Source organism: Medicago sativa, chromosome 5 (genome assembly GCF_051527215.1).
Source record: "Medicago sativa cultivar Bolivia chromosome 5, Bolivia_mono, whole genome shotgun sequence".
Taxonomy (NCBI): Eukaryota; Viridiplantae; Streptophyta; class Magnoliopsida; order Fabales; family Fabaceae; genus Medicago; species Medicago sativa.
In genome coordinates, this window is record NC_140753.1 from 25210841 (window position 1) to 25232376 (window position 21536).

Below are 21536 nucleotides of genomic sequence, written 5' to 3' on the forward strand. Positions count from 1 at the left end.
TCAACTTGATCATTTCGGCCAAGCAAGCTCCACTTTCAGCACGCCTAGCTCAACTTGATCGTTCAGGTCAAGCAAGCTTCACCTTCAACTTGACTAACTATTTCTCAAGTTATCCAAGTAACATTATGGTTCTCTTGGAATCATCTTAGGCATGAACAACTCAGGAAAGCAACACACCTATAACTAAGAACAACACCCATAACATGTGAACTGAATTGACAGAAAACCATGCTACATCAACATGTCAACAACAAACAAGATTACTTTTTAAAGCAATCTCCTAGATCCCAACACCATTCATATTGTAAAAAAGGTGCCACATTCAATCTACCACAAGCCCAACGCCATGAAGATGTGCCGGAGGAAAATGAAAAGTGAGCATTACACAACAGTTAGGCTACATACTAGCCGGATAAAAACTAAAAAAAAAAATTACACAACAACCTGTAAACAACATAAATTGTTTAGCCTCCAAAAAGGATAGTCGAAATCAAACATAATGCGCTTTCAACCACCAATACGTTTGGAGTTTAACCTTCTCTGCAAACGACACAAGTTGATCCATCTGATTGTGAAAAATCCCGTTAAGGTCTTTCCATATAACAAGTAAAACCGAAATCCAAATAATGGTAAAAACTGTCATAGAGTTTTTGGAGAAACCTCCAAGACCACGAAACTGATTTGAATGAGAAATAATATAGCCATGAAAAACTGTATCAATTCCTAGCCAATTCGAAACCAAAAGCCATAGACGACCATAGTAGTCGAACTTAAAGAACAAGTGATCTCTGTCCTCTAAACTACCACAAAGGGCCGCACAAAAAATTTGTGAGACATCAAATACATTTCTCTTACGCAGATTATACTTTGTAGCTAGTCTATTCAGAAAGAGACGCCAGGCAAAGATATTCACCGTCAATGGAATCGCTTTGAGCCACAAAAAATGATCAAAACCTTTAGTGGGATTACAGTCAACCGTTGTTAAGTAAGAATAAGCAGATTTAACCGTGTAATAGTAAGACAAATGGAGCTTCCACACCCACCTGTCAACCACATCATCCTGCAAAACAATAGAAGACAAACGGTCCGCACACTCCCCAACCAACCCTTCCTCCCACGCAAATAACCTTCTCCGCCACTTCCACACCTCTCCATCAACCTCCCATCCTAACACAAACATCTCCTTCACCATGGCTAGTTTATTTTCCGCCAGCTGAAAAAGCCTACCAAACGACCTCGCTAACGGAACTTCATCATTTTACACTAATATGGTTGATTGCGTACTAAAATGCTATCATCTTATTTTAAACCTCATTATATATAAAATCGTCTTGATGTAATGTAATTAATCCAAAATGATAAATTTTTTATTCTTACCAACAATAATCCCAGCTCATATTCATTTTTTATCAAAGATCGTTGTTCTTTTTAAACTTAATACATAACACCAACTACATCATTAATTTTTTTACTAACGCAACCTACATTATTATCATGTGTTATTTTTCCCTTAAAAATCTGTAAAGTTTTATATTTGTTTGTGAACTGCTGATGCGCGGGTCTAAGTCTAGTTTGATTTTAAAAAAGTTTATTCTATTAGTTTTTTGGATTGTATGAATACTATTGAAATATTTATGATTTTGTACGAAAACTATTTATGAATTATACGAATATTATGATGATATGTGGTTTACTTAATTTATGTCTTATTAAATTAAATTATTTATTTCTTTAATTTATTTGTGTCTAATTAATTTTATTTCTTTAATTTTTAAATAAAAAAGTGACTGCAGACGAAATTTTTTGTCAGTAATGCAACTCTGCATAAACATTACTTGCGAATAGTGATAATGGGACGAATCTGGTAGGAGGATTTGTGGTGCATTACCAACGGATTATTCCGTCAGTAATTACTGACATATTGTTCCACCAGTAACTACTGAGAGAATAATCCCTCAATAATGCTTTGTCAGAACTACCTCTCCATTGCTGAGGGAAAGTTCTGCCAGTAATATTATTGACGCCTGTATTATTTAGGGATTTGTTTTTGTCACCAAGTATTATTTAGCCATTTTTTGCATTACCGGATTTAATTCCACTAGTAAAAAACAAAATTGTTATAGTTCTATCTTATCCAACTTTGAGTTTATCTCAAGTATCTTGAATTAAAACTAATGTGTACTATTAATGCATCACCATGCAAGGAATTCATTGGAGTAAGATGTTTAATCATTTTATTTTAATCAACACTTGCATACAAGTCCATCACAATTGTCTCTAGTAAGTAGTTCAATTGGTGAACTAATGATGTGATCCTAAAATTCTCTCTCTTGACAAGAATAATAAAGTCATTGTGGAATAAAAGAACCGAATTAATTTTGGGTTCAAAGTTTTATTTTCGTAGGTCATGATTTGTCTGTCTTGTGTTGGCTATATCTGGAGCTATGGATGTCCGTTTGAGGTGATATTTAACTCGTTAGAAAGCTTACGAAATTCTCTACTTTTCGTCTGTTGGACACAAGAGCAAATTCGGAGTATTTAATGGTATAGAATGAGCTGTAAGTTGAAGACGTGGTTAAAGTGTGTAAGCTGAAGAATTAAAAGTGGTGATTGTGGAATTGTAATGTCTAGACAAAATAAGCCTTCACAAATCAATGTGCAAATGAATATGTAACCTCCTCATGCATTGATCAGCCACCAACTTTAAAGATCCAAGTTTACCACTTTCTGGTAGAATTCCCTTCACAGCAGGATCAGCAGCAAAAGATTCAGCCCATTTCACCAAAGAAGGAGTTTTAGCTTCATCAAATGCATCTTTTCCTACCATTTTCTCTATGACCCTCAACCAGCTCAAAAAACTTCCAAAAGCAATATCAACAAATCCAATCTTATCTCCTCCAATAAAATCATTTCCTTCACTACTACTCTTGTTGACCAAATCTTCTAAGGTTACAAGCACTTCTTCAAGTTTCTCAAAATATGTCTTCATTGATACATCATTAGGGGCAAAATATAACATTTCGCATGGAATCACACAACTACTCTCCCATTGGAAAAATTGAATATCTCATGTTAAAATTTCATCACACGTCTTACTTTATATCTTAATTTAGCCTTATAAGTTGACATATACAGTGAGAATCAAAACCAGAGTTTAATTATGCTATTAATCCTTATAAAATCACCAATCTTAACATAATTTTTTTTAGAACATTTTAACAAAATATCTAATATTGTCCTCTAAAGTTGTTTAATTGCATCAGATTTAGTTATAGAAAACAAAAAATAATATTTTATTAAAGTTTATAAAAAAAGGATGGTCCACATAATCCATATTGTAGAGTATCTATCTATTGACTATTGTATCTTGCTAGTATTATTTTTCTTGGCTTTTAATTTCTATTTGTCAACTTGTTGTTTGGATTTGAGTGCTCCTTGTACTATCTCTTCTCTTTTGTTCTAAGTTTCTAATTTATCTAAGCCATTAAAAAAAAAAGGAATATAAATTAATACCTTGTCATCGATGTAGGCAACCCAAAATCGAGCAATGGCTCGATCATAAGCATTTGAAGGAAGGATGGAGGGAGTACCATTATTTTTCCAAACTTCATCAATATATTCAACTATTATTGCAGATTCACAAAGAAGTTTATCTCCATGAATGAGAACTGGGATTTTTGTGTGTATGGGGTTGTACTGAAGAAGCAAATCATTTTTGGGATACAAGGTTTCTTCAATGTTCTCATAATTTACACCTTTGATGGTAAGGGCAATTTGTACCCTAGCTACAAATGGACTGAACCAACCACCCAAAAGTTTTAAGTCATTTGTAGCCATTGGTAAAGAAGGGAAATTATAGTTCTAGAAAGGCTAATAAGTCTTTATATGGAAGAAAAGATAGTTGAGAGATAAGGTATTGACTATTAAACTATGAGCAACTATCATTTCGAAAACAAAACTATGTAACAACTTGTGTCATAATAATACAATAAACTCAAGGTGGCGCCATGGGGTTCAGTGTATTGGTACTCAGGGTAATGATCCATCAACCTGCTACTTCTTTGTATGAGGGACAAGTCATGGACATGTCACGATGCCTTGTATGTGTTCATCGTTGACATGATATTTCTTTTATGTTAACCTTTTGGTTTTTAAGGAAAACGAGTTCTAGTAATTTGGAGTTCAGTTGAAAAATAAGTAAAGTTTGATAAGAAAATTATTCTATTCTATAATCGAATTTGGATTCGATTCTCATAAACGATTTGTTCTTTAGTGGAACTCATCACCATTTAAATCCGATCATTTGGTTTTGTTACGTGATATACAACGATGTCTATATATATATATATATATATATATATATATATATATATATATACATACATACATGTGGCAAAAAGTATTTCCTCTTGTTTTTTTTATTGTAACGATTGAAATTCAAGCATCTATTAATTAATTACATTTAAAAATATGATAAATTTAGTCAAATAGATTATTACTTAATGTTTAAAGTTAAGCATACCTATATATCCGAAGACAAAGAAATGTGTTGGAACAAAATGTGTTTAACAATGAACTTTAAAGAGTTTTGAAGATAACAAGGTATTAAAAATTGTAAATTGGACTAGCTAATATTTGTTCAAGTGTACAGGACCATAGTTAAAAATTTACATCATATAAAGGTTCTAAAGAACAAAAAGAGAGCTAAGGAATCAAGAAAAAGAAGCTTGAAAGCATCTGAAGAAGTGCATCTGAAGAATGATGACGTCATCTGAAGAATGATGACGTCATCAAAAGCTGATAGTCATCAGAAGCTGATAGTCATCAGAAGCTGAAAGTCATCAGAAGCTGATAGTTATCAGAAGCGGATAGTTCAGAAGCGACTTCATCAGAAGCTGAAGCTCATCAGAAGCTGATTATCACCACAAGCTGAAGATTCAAGGATCAACACTTCAAAAGCTGTCTATTGGATTCAAAAACATTGCAGAAGGCTAGTGGAACCTTGCAACGGTCACTTTGGTGAAGATTTGAAGGATTTGGAAGCTTATCTTCAAAAAGCGTTGACATTGTACTTTGTACGAACTGTACAACCACCTTCTCCACTACTCTGTTTTGTGTCCACGCTACAAGACAAGAAAACAACTCCAGAATAACAGTTATGCCTGCAAAGATGTTCCTTCACAATGGGAATGGATTTCAAATTGGTTCTTCATAGGACAACAACCAAATCAGGCAAAAGATCATTGGTGAAAGATCAAGCTTCAACAATGACTCTTTGATGTGCTGGCAATTTCACAACGTCTCTTTCACACCTCTATATAAAGGAGTGAAGACTTAGAATTTTGGCAATGCTGAACAAAAGACTCTCAACATTTTTACAAGTGCCAACCCTCTGCTGAAATTGTTCTGCATTCACTTAGAATTTCTGTTTCTCAATGTTCTAGTCTTAGAAATTCTTAAGTCTTAGAATCTGTATCTGATTGTATTGTGAGCACCTCTGATTGTATATCATGTGTTCAATCTTAAACATTATTCTTTGTAATCTTGTTTGTTTAGAAGTCTCTTGCAGTTGTGCTTGAGCATAGAAGTCTCTTGATTGTGTTCTTGAGCATAGGAAGACTCTTGCGAAGTGTGCTTGAGCAAAGGAAATCTCTTGCTGTGTGCTTGAGCAATTGTAATCAGATATTACATTCTAGTGAAATCTCCTTGGAAGTGCAAGGGGGACTGGACTACTTCCGGATTGTGGAAGGAACCAGTATAATTGCTTTGTGTCTTTCTTCTTCTCTTTCTCTCTGTTTTATTCCGCTGTGTTCAGATTCTATTTATCACTTCAGAAGCTGTTTCACTTAGCTTCTGATCAGTGTGTTCAGTTTTTAGGAGAAAAGAAGAATTTTCCAAAAACACAATTCAACCCCCCTTCTTGTGTTTTTCTCACCTTCAATATGTGCCTCAATGTTGTCAGGCAAGTTAAGCATACCTATAGATGTTGATAAATTTAATGCAACAAGTTAAGCATACTTCTTAAAAAATAAAATTAAAACATATAAATAAAAACGAGTAAATTAGGGGGAATTAGAAAGTTTGATTTGATTGCGCATAGCAGTAGTGATTTAATAACCGGGTTTGGTTACAGAATTTTAGCTGCGGATAAGATTCTTTGAATCCCTTCTATTTCCTTGTTGGATTAAACACAAGCAATTTCAGTTATTATATAAGGTTTCTATTTAAGTGGTGAGTTTGTGGGATCGTTACGTCCCTCTAGCTATTAAGTTGCACCCAATAATCACAATAAGGTTATACATGCTCTAAGGACGTAGGGTCGTCAATCCTATGGGGTCCTTTATGCAATACGTAAGGTTGTTACTATCGGGCTTTACTCTCTCAGAGGTAATTAAAACATAAAATAATTGAGATTCCTAAATTGTCATAAAAAAGTTTCAACTTTGTCTATGAATCTTAGAAGTACATCACAAACCCTTTCTTACCTTAATAGTTTTACATACGGGTATCCCTATCTCATCTACCTTACCAAGGGGAAAGAATAGAGTTTATAATGCAACATTCATAAAAGATGACCAGGGACAACGACTCAGGCAATATCATCGGCGCCACATGTTTCTATATTCAATTAGATTCCCTACGTATGTCATATTTTGTATGGCTTCATTCAGGCATTAAGACTTTTGCAAATAAAAATAAAATAGAACGCATAAAATAACTAAATAACATACATGAATTAAATTGGTCCAACGAACAAATAAAGTTTCGTCTTATAGAATCTTACTCATGGTAACTAAAGACAAATTACAAAAGAAATAAAACATGTTATAGAGAGAAGAAGGTTGAGGAGAGACTCCTCCCTTGATGCTCCTAGATCTTTCCTTCCTCTTGAGCCTCTCTGTTCTAAATGAATAATTGTAAATGAGAAGAGTTGTATTTATATGCTAATTTTCCAGTGGGTTTGGGCTAAAAAAACTGGGCTTTTTCCCCAAAACTGTTATCAGAAAACAACAAAATGTTGCTTTTTCACGTGTGCGCACGCGCCCCACACGTAGGCCTAGGCATCTTGCTCGTGGTGCCTTAAACAATGCAATTTCAACACTGTTTTCACACCCGGGGTGCGCAACATCTTCTTCCAATGCATTTTTTTCTTCTGTTTCTTCATATTTTCTAGTGGTTTTTTCGTTGAAACTTGTCTGGGGATTTAGAATAGAATTTATCTACTTTGCAATATCTTTAGAGGCTTTTTGAATCCTCACCCTTTGTCTTCCTAACTCTTCATGAGGTACTTTGCTTTGCCGAGTTACATGATTTTGCAGTGAATTACATCAAAAACGCCTAAAAATTGCTTGGTTTCGGGAAAACTATAATTAGATGACTCAATATGAGACCATTAAAATATGTCCCTTAAATCATAGGCGATTGTTCTAGAATTCTTCTAATTTGGGTAAAATCATAACTAAAATGACTAAAAAATATGTTGAAAATAATGTAATATGACTGTTGAGATAACTAGAGTTAGTAAAGTTAGTTAGAATTGGTTAAAAGTTAGTTATAGAGAACTATAGTTAGTTACAAGTAGTTAGGTCTATAAAAGGACCAACCATGTACTCATTCATGTAATCTTTTTCAATACAATTCATAATGAATTCTAAGGGTTTTCCCTATGTTTCTTCCTATCAATCATACTTCTCCTATGAAGCTAATCTACAACTATTCGATCCTATTATTTCTGATATGGTATCAGAGCAATACCGTTGCGCATCAATCTATAGTGATCATGAAGATCAAGATTTGGCTTACGAAGATGAAGACAGAGAACTTGTTTCTGACCGTGATGATGAAGTTCTAGGCGAAGATGAAGATTGCTCATCTGAATCTCTACGTCAAGCATCACCATTCCAAGAAGCTATGGAGAATGGCCGTGTTTCGCAGATGATGAAGAAGACAACTTATCTCTTCCCTAACTTCTCAAAGCAGCAAGATTCAATTCTTGAATCTGGAATCATGGAGTGCAAGAATTGCTTTGATCTTCCTCAATTGTTTTCCGATGTCACTGTGAACAGTTCGATCAAGATTGACAAAATCATTGATTCAAGAACCACTGCGTTCTTGTTTCCAACTCCAAGTTTGATTCGGTTTTCACTCTTCGAGTTTGAGAAGTTGGTTTCGGCAACAACCACAACTCCGCCGAAATGCGTCAATTTCTTCTACAGTCTCAGCTGCGTCCACATCAAAGTATTCGATCCCGGTGGTAATTTTTGCGATTCAATGCCCTCACCTCTGTCAAGTTCAGTTTGCTTTTCATCTGTTTCTGTTAGTATTTTCGTGCTCGATTCCAATGGCAATCGATTGTGTTCGCTGTTGCGTCTGTTTCGAGATGATGGTTCTGCATTTGTATTTGATCCTGGTGGAACAAATTCATTCCGATCTTCTTTGTTTCTGTCGACTGTGTTTGCAGCGGCATTCCATCTCTTGTTCTCTGCGATGATACTACCTCTGAGCTATCATTCTTTCAAATCATCGTATTTTGTCTTTGATCCTGGAGGCATATGTGTTTCATCTTCATACATTGTAACACCAGAATCAAACACCAGAATCAATGAAAGTGAGTGGATTGATTACGACTCAGAATCATATGAGAATCCACAGAAAAAGTGCGTTTTTGGGAAAGCTATTCAAGCTGTGTTTGGGAAATCTAATATGTTTTGTGTGTTTCTGTGTTTGGGTTTAGAATCTCCTTTTCAGAATTAATTTGCAATATCATGTTTCAAAATCGTTCCTGTCGAATCGTGTTGCAGAAACACTTTGCATAGCCACGTTTCTAGATAGAGCATTGTAGAAGCGCGTTTGAAAAAGCATTTTCCGACAAGCGTGTTTGCAGATTCTTATTTTGGAAAAGTTGTTCTTGGTTCAAAAGTGTGTTTACATCAAGTTGGAAGAATGATATGCATAAGCTGGTTCAGATGCGGTTTTGCACAGGTTGGTTTCAAGAAGGTGCTGGCTGGGTTTCTGTATAAGCTGGTTCACATGAGGTTCAGATGTGGTGTTGCATAAGCTGGTTCAGATGTTCAAGTGAAGAACCTGGATTTTGCATTGGGATTGGGTTACTCCTCTTTCATTAGCTCTTTCTGTTTGTGTTTACTAAGTGTACCCCCTTGGTTTTAGTTACAACATTATTCACTTTGGGATTTGTATTTCAAACTCAAATAAGAATTCTCTTACCTTGAGTTTGAGGGGGGATGTTGAGATAACTAGAGTTAGTAAAGGTAGTTAGAATTGGTTAAAAGTTAGTTATAGAGAACTATAGTTAGTTACAAGTAGTTAGGTCTATAAAAGGACCAACCATGTACTCATTCATGTAATCTTTTTCAATACAATTCATAATGAATTCTAAGGGTTTTCCCTATGTTTCCTCCTATCAATCATACTTCTCCTATGATGCTAATCTACATCTATTCGATCCTATTATTTCTGATAATGACATCACACAATATCAAGTTGTCGTGCATTTTATTTTTATAACGTTCTCAAACACATCAGAACATTCATCTAGCAATTCATAACGAGTAATCCATTTAAATGAGTCGATAACTTTTCTCTTCCAACATTGCCCTTACGAGCATATAAAAATTACATCACCAAGGACTTCTTTCATCTATAAATTCAAGGGTATTCAAAGAAGCAAGGACATTGAGTCATTGAGCAAAAAACCTCTCTCACTTGATTGTAAGATATCAAGAAAGCTTTAAACTCTTTCATTAACTCGAGAGTTTCTCATTATGCGAATCAAAATTGCAAAAGCTTACAAAAACAAATCGAAAGCAATAGCAAAATGCTTCAAGAATCACTAAGTGTATTAGTTAGAGATTGAAAATTGTAAAAGCTAGTTAAGTAAAGACTAGTGTGTAGTCAAAAGAGGTAAAAAGGAAAAAATTGTATAGATCCATAAGTGATCTAAGAAAAGGCATAGTTAAAACCGAACTACATGTTGAAAAATCTCACAGCACAGTGGGGACTAGACTAGCAAGGAAAATTGTTTGTGTGTGTATTTCTCTTCCTCTATGTCATTTAATTTCCAACTTCACAAAATTAAATGTCCAGAATATTGCCGCTGCATATTCATAGACAGAGTATCGATATCTAATATGTACCTATACGGATACTTCTCCAATTTTAGGGTAAGATGGCTCATAGGTATGTAGTCATTATGGTATGGTAGATAGATGCCCCTTCATGCTTGCTTTCAATATTGAATTGACAATACAGTCTGGCCTAATTTATTGTGTGCCATAATAGTTGTTGGTACTTGGTAGTTAATTCTATTTCCATACCATAGATCTGTTGTCTCTCTCAACTTCTTTTTTCCACTCAATACATGCAAAAGTTACTTGAAGGCTAGAACTAGAATTTCCCTTAACAATGGCTACAAATGACTTGAAGCTTTTGGGTGCTCCGTTCAGTCCATTTGTATTAAGAGTAAAAATTGCCCTTAACATCAAAGGATTGGATTATGAGAACATTGTAGAAACCATGAATCCCAAAAGTGACTTGCTTCTTCAGTCAAATCCTGTGTACAAAAAAATTCCAGTTCTCATTCATGGAGATAAAGCCATTTGTGAATCTGCAATCATAGTTGAATATATTGATGAAGTTTGGAAAAATAATGGTACTTCTTCAATCCTTCTTCCTTCAAATGCTTATGATCGAGCCATTGCGAAATTTTGGGTTGCCTACATTGATGACAAGGTATTTCTAGCTTATTGATTTTTACTAACCTTTATAAGATTTTAATCTTTTGCTCCTGTCCATGTCTTTGAGTAATTTTTATGAGAAAAATAATTACAAAAATTTCACCAAGCATCACTATCGAAAAAAAATCATATACCATGATGGTTAGAGATATGATGGAATTAGATCATCTCCCCACAATGCACAATGTTTTTTTAATCAGGACAACATAGCACACAATGAATTGTAGCACTTGTTTACAAATAACTTCTTTTTTTACAAAGCTCAGCCATGGGAGAGAATCTGAGTCCATATACATATAGTTAGAACTTTTAAAACCTGCTAACATGGTGTTGAAAGAATTTACAAGATGACGCTTTTCTAAAAAAATATCTCATAATATATTTCTAGAGTCGTCAATTTAAGAGTAGTCCAACCCTAGTAAAACAAGAACTAGTCCTATAGCGAGTCCAAATGACTTAAACAGTGTGTGTGAGAGAGAGTTTAAAACTTAGAAGCCGTATAAATATTAATTTAGTGTTTGTACACATGTTTGTGTGAAAAAATCATTTCTCAATAACTAAAAGTATATGATGAAATTTTAACATGAGATATTCATATATACTTCACCTTCTTCCTATTGAATCATGTTGTTTGTCATTGTTTTTGGTTTCAATTGGGAGAGTAGTGGTATAATTCCTCACGAAATGGTTTGATTGCTAAAGATGACGAGTCAAAGAAGGCATATTTTGAGCAAATGGAAGAAGTGCTTGTGAGGTTGGAAGATGTGATCAACAAGTATAGTGAAGGAAATGTCTTTTTTGGAGGAGAGAAAATTGGATTTATATATTGATATTGCTTTTGGGTCCTATTTGAGTTGGTTGAGGGTCACTGAGAAAATGACAGGAAAGAAGGTGCTTGATGAAACAAAGACTCCAGCTTTGGTGAAATGGGCTGAAGCTTTTGCTGCTGATCCTTCTGTGAAGGGAGTTCTACCAGAAACTGATAAACTTGTGGAGTTTGCTAAGGGTTTTGTGCAAAGAATGGTTGCTTCTACTCCAAAGTAATTGGGAAATGTTTCAAAATATGAAGGTCTTCAATAGTATTTGTGATTGACTTGTCTTCAAGATTGGAATAAAATATAAATTAAGACATGTATGTCTAGCATATTCTATGTATTTTTTTAAAAATTTTGGAGTCTTTTATTGTTTTGTTTATACTTGTTTTGGTGGGTTATCATATAAACTACTTGCTTAGTGATGCACGGATATATAATATATAGTTTTAAATTGTGATCCGCAACCATATTACATTTGTGGTACTGGTTCAATGACCACAATCTACTGGATTTTGTTGCAGTATCAAAAGTTCACAATGTTAATTACTTCAACTTAGAACCATATGAACCTAGTTCATCGCCCCAACCCTTTTCCTGTTCCCCTCAACGGCCGAGAGCAACCACGAAAAAATCGTCATGAATACACATTTTGACACGTAACAGAACAACAAAATTATTTTGATGGTCAAATACATGGTTACATATGTTTAGTATATGTTCATAATAAACCAAAAAATGATCAGACTACTAACTCAAAAATCCTCAGCTGAAGTCTAGAATTCAGCTCCTGGCTCAATGGGGTCTCTCCTTTATTCTACCAAACTTACTGGAAAATAATTGGTGAGGATGTTCTAATTTATGTTCTTAATATTCTTAATCATGAAGGTAGTCCTAGTCCTATTAATCACACTTACATTTGTCCTAAAAAGATAATCCTACTACCCCTTCTGATTACAGACCTATTAGTTTGTGTAATGTGATTCTCAAAATCGTTACAAAAACCATTGCCAACGGGATTGATTTTTATTTATTTTTGTCCAGTATTATCAATGATTACCATAGTGCTCTCTTCCTGGTAGATTAATCTCTAATTATACTCTGCTTGCTTTTGAAGCTTTTCATTACATTAACAAGCTTGGTAAAAATGGCTATGTAGGGATTAAGCTGGACATTGCTAAGGCTTATGATAGTTTGGAATTGAGCTTTATCTCTAGAACTCTTGCTGCTATGGGTTTTCAAAAAAATAAAATAAACCATTGATATTATTATGTTTTGCATTGATTCTGCTTCTTTCTTTGTTCTTATTAATGGGCAACATTCTGATGAGTTTTGCTCCAACAGGGGTATTAGGCAAGAAGATATCTCCCAATCAGGGACGGACCCAGGAATTTTAAGCAGTGTAGGCCATATATATATATATAGGGTTATGATAGAAGACACCTTTTATGAAGGTGTCTTTTATCAAGTTACTCTATGAGCATTTGTTAAAAGACACCAACTACTTTTTATGAAGGTGTCTTTTATCAAAGTTATAGCTAAAAAGTGAAAATCACACCTTGAGGTGTGACTTGATAAAAGACACCACCAAAGGGTGGCTTGTAACATAACCCATATATATATATATATATATATATATATATATATATATATATATATATATATATATATATATATATATATATAAAGCAATTCTATAGTTAATTAACGCTTAAACCCTAAAAAAAAAGTTAATTAACGCTTAACTATTTTTTGGTTGGATCTTTTTTTCTTGATAAATTTACCTTTAACAACTAATTTTTTTTTTCAAACTTAAATTTTAATTCAAACTCCAAACTAAGTATAGGAAATTTGAAAACTATTTGTGTATTTTAGTTAAACTTCTCTTGTTAAAATTCTTTTCAAATCTAAATATAGATACAATAAAACACAGACAAGCTAATAAAAGTTGACACCGAATGTCAAATTAAACTTTAACACCAAATCTCTACCTTTTGTTTTTTAAAATTCAAAGGCTAATAATACTACTCTAAATTAAGTCTCATGAATTTCTATTTTATGAGTGCCACTCCTCAATATTCTTTCTTAAGCCCAATTGACAATGACATTGTTTTATGTTGACCAAAAATACAATTGTGTTATGATGTAGGCATTTCCAGTGTATTAGGCAGTATTTCAAAACCTCTACCACTCAAATACTATGTCACTACCACACATGTACTAGTATTTAAAAAAAGGGTCTTGTTAACGAGTGCCCCTGGGGCACTCTTTAAGCATTCCAAAAGGAGAAATTATTCCATAAAAAAAGTCAAATGTTTCAATTTCCAATGCATTGATTACAAAAAATTTCGAAAAAAAGTTACCTTTTAAAGGTCTTAAAGAGTGCCCCGGGAGCACTTGTTAACATTTCCCTTAAAAAAATATATTCTTAACTAAGTGAGGGACAAGGCCCACATACAGCTTCAAGTGGGTCCGTCCCTGCTCCCAATATTTCTATTTCGAAATGATATTTGAAGAACTTTTTTTTGACAACTTTTGTCATAATTTTTCTCTCATACTTATATTATGTTTTTCTTTCTCTCTCTTTCTATTACTTTAGTTTTTGTGCTAATACCTCATTTTCTTTGTAAAATTTTGAATGTCTCAAAAATTGTCATATGAATGGACGTTCAAATAACACAACTCTTCTATTTTGTGCACAGTAATGAGTGATGGGGATTGGAACAATTGATTTTGGTAGTTGATATATGTTTGATACAAAATATAATATATGATTTATTTAAAATTAATAGTACGGAATAACAATGATTGATTATACTTCTTTAAAAAATGATTAATTATCTTTGAAACATGAAATTGTAACATAATATATTAAATTAATCTAAAATATAGGGACATCCAAAATCAATCAAAATTCAATTCAATCCGAACGGTTTTCATAAAATGACATCCAATAATAGTCAATTTTGTATAGTTTTTAACTTTTTTTTGAATTTATTTACAATTTTAATTTAAATTGATTTAGATTTAAACACATATACTTAATTTCAACAATAATTAACATTTTTATTCAAAAACAATAATTAACATTTCTTTCATCTAAAAAGTACTACATCCGTTTCACAATACTTGTCGCTTTTGAGGAATTTACACGTACCAAAAAATCAAATAATTTTTTTTTTATTTTTGATGAAATTCTGTGTGCTTTTTTTATAATACCCTTAACAATTTATTATTTCTCTCTATAATAAATAAGTAAGAGAATTATTGACAAATCATTAATTAATGTTGCATTAAAACTTAAAATAACAAGTAATTGAAATAAAATTATTTTTCAAATGTGACAAATATTGTGAAAGGTAGTACAATCATCAATTTCTCACTTGTCTTCTCTTTCCACATTTGTTGTCACTTATCTTTCACTTCTCAAACACTCCACTCCAAGAACAAATTCTGTATGGGTCTTGTTAACTAGTGCCTTCGGAGAATTGGTTAAGGAAATAAATGTAGTAATATGTGTTTCGAAAGTTGTGTAATCAATACATTAAAAGATTAAAAAGTGTTTTTTTACTTTCACTTTCTTCTTTTACCTTGCCCCGGAACCCTCGTTAACATTTTCCATTTTGTATTGGTAAAAAACAAAAACATTGTAAAATTGACACGTACGTAGAAAGAGACAGAGGAAGTGACGAGGATTGATGTTAAAGGTTCCTACACGATCCAGTTACATGGAAAACATAAGAAGACATAGCAAAAACCAAAGAAGGAGTGAAGAACAATATGGAAGGAAGGATCAAATTAAACGACTGTGGATACGAGGTTACAACTTCATCTCAACTCTGCATTTCAGTCATCAACTCCTATTACCAACAGGTTTCACAACATATGATCCCTTATCATATCAATGTTTTTTTTTTTTGTTTTCTTTTGTTTTTGTGTTTGTTTTGTTCATATGATAATAACTCTTTCGATGTTTTCAATGAAGGTTCTTAGTTATGGTAGAGAGAGATGTGTGATTATGGAAGCAGTGGTTCATGATAAGTACTGTGTGTTAGCTAACACCTTAGCAGCTCATTTTATTAACTCTTCTGATTCTTCAAGAGCTGCCTCTTTGCTTAATGCTGCTAAGTCCCACCTTGTAAGTGAAATCTCTCATTTACTTCATTCAAAATGCTTATGTTTAATTGTAATCCCTTTTTTATTTTCCATCAAGTTAGGGTCTCTTTTTGACAAACGCATTAAGCTAACTTATAACTTATAGTCTGATTTCACAAAAAAATAAACTTACAGCCTGTAGTTATAGTAATTTAAAAAAAAAACTCAGTATCCGTCACATGGACCGACTAATCCGAGGGGTTCAATCCCACGGTCCACTTGCGGGAGGCCATTTTAAACCAGAGCAAAGCTCCGTATGGATTAACCCACCGAAATTGGCACCCAGAGGAATCAAATCCGAGAGACATTGAAAGAAGCACACTCCAAGGTCCCAAACCGACATCCCCAGGCTAACCCAAATGGTTCCCGTGGCTTATAGCTTATTAGATCATATAGTCATTTTCTCACAAACTTATAGCTTATTTTTACTACTTTATAAGTAGCTTATAGCTTATCATTTTTTCTCTTAATTTACTCATGATATCTAAATTGATAATGATTAAATATTAATTAAACATATCTTTTGTATGTTATTTCATATTTACAAGGTAGTTCAACCGCTAATTTTACCAAACACTACGAATTCAACCAACTATCCACTATTTTTTTTTTACCAAACAGGGTCTTATTATTTTTTTGAAAGTCGTTCCATCATTCATTTAATTGCATTTTTTATCTCTAAAATTGTAGATTTTTTTGTGCTTTTGGTCCCTTAGTTTACCAAAATCACCAATTTTGCGAATCAAAATTGCAATTAAGAAAGAGTAGGGACGGAATTTCCAAATAAATAATAAGTGCGGGGACTAAAATTGAGGACTAAAATCATAAATTTGAGAAAATAGAGAAAAAAAAAACTACAATTAGAGAAAATTTATACATGATAAGTGTTTTGATATTACAGGAACATGCAACCTTGTACGAGAAACTAGTTTTCGATGCCATCAGTTATTTGATGTCGGAAGACAGAGACGATGATGTAGCTGTTGAGTTTCATTACAAGGTGAGTGACTGAGCTTAGCACTTAAATAATAAACAGAAAGTATATGGAGTTATTTTTTATGCATTGAAGAGAGAAATCTATGAACAAAAAGGTTCATATGAATTGCAAGTTTTTCTTTGCAAAGATATTTGTTCCATACACATGAATCTTGAGATCAAACCCAAAACTACATGCTTTAGGCATCCAAGTTTGTTATTCATGGTTTTATGCTATAGATGCAGTGCTAAAAACAATTCCTGGAATGCACACAAACTTAGAGGTGATAATAACTGCTGAATATTTTGGTATGAACTTATTGACTAGTATATGTAAAATCAAAAAGAATCGAAAACCATAAATAAATCCCAAAAGGCAACATGTTATTGGAAAATAAATTTAGTGTTGGTATTTACATATTATTTTAACAGGACACTATGATAATTTGTTATTATATGTGTTGAATGGAACTGTATTTGATCAACTTTACATGATCTTTTATAGTTTATGAATTTGTTACCGCACTGTTTTTTTTCTCTCTCTAGTTGTTTGCTCTATGCTTTGAGATACATCCATGTTTCTACTCAAACTCTTTTGATTAACAAGTCTTGTTTTTGTTTGAAGCTTCTAAAGCAGTTCCCAAGAGATTTGGCTTCTCTAAAGAGAGCACAAATCCTGTGTTTCTACATGGGTTGCCCTGATCTTTCTCTATCCCTTGTTAATCAGGTTCCTTTTCAATTACACAACATTTCTGTTTCATTTCTACTATTGTTTGTGCAAACAAATATTAATTTTTCCTATTTAAAGGTACAGTTTTATTAATAAAATGTATGAGTACCTTATCCTTCTAAGTTTCACAGGTTCTACCGCAAAACGAAGGAGAAAATTACATATATGGCATGCTTGCTTTTCCGTTATTGGAGCTTGGACGGATGAGAGAAGCTGAGGAAGCTGCCAAAAGAGGATTTGAAATCAACAACCAAGATGGATGGTCACAACATGCTGTAGGTCAATGTATTTGTAAAAAATTGGAATGTTCATTCTAGCTTTGTATATAAAGTATGACTTCAATAATTAATGTAATAATTGAATTTTGTTAAACAGTTATGCCATGTTCTTCAGTATGAGTGCCGTTTTAGAGAAGCTGTTAAGTTCATGAAAGAATGTTCTTCGTCGTGGAGTTCTTCATCTTTTATGTAAGCAGTTTATTCATTTGAAGATGGCTTTGTCTCATTTTCTATTAAGCAGCTATAGAGTTATCAATTTGTCAGGTTGACACACAATTGGTGGCATGCACTTTGTTACTTAGAGGGAAGTGCTCCAACGCAAAGCGTGCTCGAGGTATATGACAATTATATATGGAAGGAGCTAGACAAAACTGATGCGGCAGTTCCTGAGGTGCACGATTTTATTAACTTTGTTACAACTAATACTTATTTTAATTTTCTTTCCTTTGTTGTGAATTCTGATCTCATTTGAAAATAGGTTTACTTAAATGCTGTGGCTCTACTTCTGCGGTTGTGCGTACGCGATGAGTTGGAGTTTTTTGGTGATCGTCTCAAGATGCTCGCAGATCGCCTAGCCGATCAAGTAAGTTATGATACACAGGCATGATATATAAACAAAGGAAATGTTCATTTGGAAGGATGCTTTAATTTAAACTCTCAATTATTGGATTTATCCAATGTTTAGGCAAACTGGTATTTAGAGTGGCACCTTGATGTATTGACAGTGTGGGCTTTGGCAAAGACCGGAAAAATTTCTAAAGCAGAAGATCTTCTTACGGGCTTAAAAGAAAGGTGGAAGTGTTTTATTTACAGAAAGTGTTTTAGATGAAGTGTGGTATGAATTTGTGATAATATGTTATCTTGTTGTAGGATTTCGAGGATGACTAAAAAGAAACAACAAATTATGCAGATAGGAATGATGGTATGCTTCAGTTGCCACTTCAGTGATTAGATGAAAATCAATTACTGTAGTATGCCTAATCGATTAGTGAGCGATTTGTCTCTGTTAGATACAAACCTTAACTAGTAATGTTACTAAAAATGAGGGGTCTGCTTGGATCAACTTATTTGAGTTTATTTACTGACATAAGTACTTGTGAAATTGTTTGTGAGAGCTTATGACAGGATATGTCAATAAGCTCATGTCTGTAAGCTGTTTTCAGCTTATTTCGGTAGAATAGATATGAATACAGCTTATAACGTATATGAAATCAATTAGACTTTTGATACAGAAATAGCTTATACATAAGCACTTACACGATAAGCCCTTAATTAACATGCTTTTACAAACAGGGCACGAGTGTGAGAAGCAATTAGTACATACTACATACCTTGACTAATAATGTTATAGAATTTTTAAAATTAGCAACACTCATTTAAGTGGACTAAATTTTGATTTGTCTTGGTTAAAGTTATTGTCTTTATTTCTTCATGTTAACCTAGCTTGCAGAAGCACTTTATGCATATGGAAGAGGTAACGACAAACATGGACTGGAGTTGCTTGGTCCAAATTTTGATGGCAATGATTGCAAGGTAATATTAATAAGACTTCTTTTGATTTTGTTGCAGTAAAAGATTCACCGAGTTAGCACATGGGTAGTCATTGGATCGAGATCAGATGGTGCTTACAGCAAACATCGTTTTGATTTTTTTTATAAAATATACCGAGTTTGAAATCTGAACCATCCTATCTAGATCCAACGATTGTCGATGTACTCGCTACTTGAAAGCATGGCATTTATGACTACCAGCAATACAAATCCAGTATTGTCTTCACTTCTTTTTTTGGAATTACTAAAGTCATGGTTATGTGAAGGTAATCGGTGCATCTGATGAACAAGTTGATGCATTCAATGAAGTTTGGTACATCATGTTGTTGAACAGCGGAGACGCAATAAAGGGTAAAATCTCAAACTTTTCATCTAATTTTTCAAATCCATCATTAGTCATATTCAATTATGATGTATTCTATCCCAGCAATTGAAGTAATTGAGAAGCGAATCAAGAAGAGAGACGGCACTGCTTTCTTATGGCGTTTGCTGGTAAGTCTTGCATTATTATCTAATCATTTGATTATAGTTTTAGAGACTTCTATTTAGCTGTCTGATATGATATATCTCCTTTGATTTTGCTGTATGATACGGTATATTTCCTTTGATTATTAATAATTTCCTTGCTGTTGAGGATCATTGCGACAATGTCTGTCATTTTTAAGAACCAAAATGAGTGTTTACTTTTTTTTGTAATTTCGTCTCGTATTAAAGAGTATTATTATGGCTTCATTATTTTTTACTTTCAGGAGAGAGGATACAAACTAACAAATAGACCAGAAGCTGCTGCAATTGCAAATGAAAAAGCTAAGGTTTTCGAGAGTGCTTATTTTAATTAAGAGAATTAATCACAGAATCAAATCATAACCGGTTCAATGTGAATGCATAAAGCTACCAAAACAAAAGGGAGTGAGTCCTTAGCATGTTGCAATATATTATGTAATGAATGTAACTCATAGTATAAAAAATAAATGCAACTCAAAGTCATGACAATGACAATGAGGCCATGCTTGTTGAGGTGTGGTTGGTTAGGAGGCGCCTCCCTCCCCTCCCTTTTCATGAATGAAAATTATGCTTTCATACAGTTGAACACTTTTAGAACTTGTTTGAGTTTACATACTGATTTTGTGACAAGTATTCACAAAATCACACTAAAGTCTGTATAATAATGATGATGTCCTTCGAAAGTAAAAACTGTCTTTTTGTTGATGCTGCTAAGATGGTGACCTGATTGAGATCACATTGAGAAAAATAGAAAAATGAATGAGTTGTTTTGAATCATGCATATTTGTTTTTCTTTGTTTTAATCAGGATTAAGCATCGAACGGTCATAAGATTTCGGCTTAGCCCAGATTGAACTAGGAGTTTTTTAACCGACTTTGTTGTGCTTTACCCAATTCATAATACTCACATGGTACTTTCTTGTGCTTGACTAGGCCGAAAACCACCTGTCCGGATAGAATTCGAGCTCACTATTTAAGTCTATGAATTCAACTAAGAAACCCTAACTGAATAGCCTTAATATGAGGGCTAGAAGGTATAAAGCTTAAATAAGTCATTCATTCAACTTAGACTTTGAATACCCAAGCTTGAGCATGGTACTCAAATGTCATAAAAGTTTCATCCCGAAACAAGCCCCAATTAATAGGTTCTTTGGTTCTGCGTCCACATTCCAATGTCGGTTTCACCGCAATTTCAAGAAGCTACGAATTCCAGGGTTGCTCTCAACACGTCTGGTTTCAAGCCACCGCCAAAACAAACACTCGCCAAGTCATAAGTCATAATTTGAACTATGAAGAAGAGAGAGCAATAAGCTGAAAGTTTAGGAAATCAATGTCTATTATCTTATGAATTTCGTACACAAATTGTTTGATGATGGACCACTTTTGTAGCCTTATGCAATTTTGAATTTACTTTTTTTTTTTATTATTATTGAAGAATTTCTCCTTCCACCCGGAATGTCTCGCAAGCCCTCCATTTTACCAATTTTACCTCGGTTTGGATTTTATAATCCGAAGCGTTAAGTTCTTCTAATTATAAAACCCAAAATGTATACCTCATCGGGCAAATGACTTTTTTTTTCAAAAAATAAAAATACCATTTTAGATTATATAATTATAAGCACACGTTGTTCCGCCATCGGATGAAGCAAGAAAGTTTACTTATGAGTTGTTGATGAGTTTGAGATGAAACAAGAAAGCTATGCATTTCTACTATTATTGGAAAACAAGAGAAAACAATAAGCTTTTAGTTTAGGAATGATACGTCTATTGTCTTCTAAA

At 33.4% G+C, this 21536-nt stretch overlaps 2 protein-coding genes and 2 pseudogenes across 6 annotated transcripts; 2 read left to right on the plus strand and 2 right to left on the minus strand.

Moving 5' to 3' along the window:
- Window positions 1-490: 490 nt before the first annotated feature.
- Window positions 491-1192, minus strand: LOC146921292 (uncharacterized). Its single transcript, XM_085711280.1, has one exon. It carries the CDS (start codon window positions 1190-1192, stop codon window positions 491-493), a length of 702 nt encoding a protein of 233 aa, XP_085567406.1.
- Window positions 1193-2211: 1019 nt separating this feature from the next.
- Window positions 2212-3912, minus strand: LOC146921293 (glutathione S-transferase U18-like; annotated as a pseudogene). The gene is made up of 2 exons (XR_015012067.1): window positions 3514-3912; window positions 2212-3038 (listed from the first exon to the last, which is right to left on the minus strand). The product of XR_015012067.1 is annotated as a glutathione S-transferase U18-like (transcript).
- Window positions 3913-10309: 6397 nt separating this feature from the next.
- LOC146921294 (glutathione S-transferase U18-like) lies at window positions 10310-12089 on the plus strand (annotated as a pseudogene). Its single transcript, XR_015012069.1, has 2 exons — window positions 10310-10749; window positions 11420-12089. The product of XR_015012069.1 is annotated as a glutathione S-transferase U18-like (transcript).
- Window positions 12090-15297: 3208 nt separating this feature from the next.
- Window positions 15298-20338, plus strand: LOC146921295 (Tetratricopeptide repeat (TPR)-like superfamily protein). Of its 3 annotated transcripts, none has more exons than XR_015012068.1 (14): window positions 15298-15439; window positions 15552-15704; window positions 16623-16721; window positions 17322-17423; window positions 17558-17701; window positions 17802-17893; window positions 17969-18095; window positions 18183-18287; window positions 18390-18496; window positions 18575-18626; window positions 19155-19237; window positions 19521-19605; window positions 19682-19746; window positions 20004-20338. XR_015012068.1 is itself a non-coding variant. In XM_085714721.1 (14 exons), the coding sequence occupies exons 1-14, from the start codon at window positions 15347-15349 to the stop codon at window positions 20091-20093; spliced, it is 1404 nt and encodes a 467-aa protein (XP_085570847.1). In that variant the 5' UTR covers window positions 15298-15346; the 3' UTR covers window positions 20094-20338. The 3 variants fall into 3 exon arrangements, 2 of the variants coding, with proteins under 2 accessions (XP_085570847.1, XP_085570848.1); XM_085714721.1 differs by having other exon boundaries at window positions 19148-19237; XM_085714722.1 differs by lacking the exons at window positions 19521-19605; window positions 19682-19746; window positions 20004-20338 and having other exon boundaries at window positions 19155-19241.
- Window positions 20339-21536: the final 1198 nt, after the last annotated feature.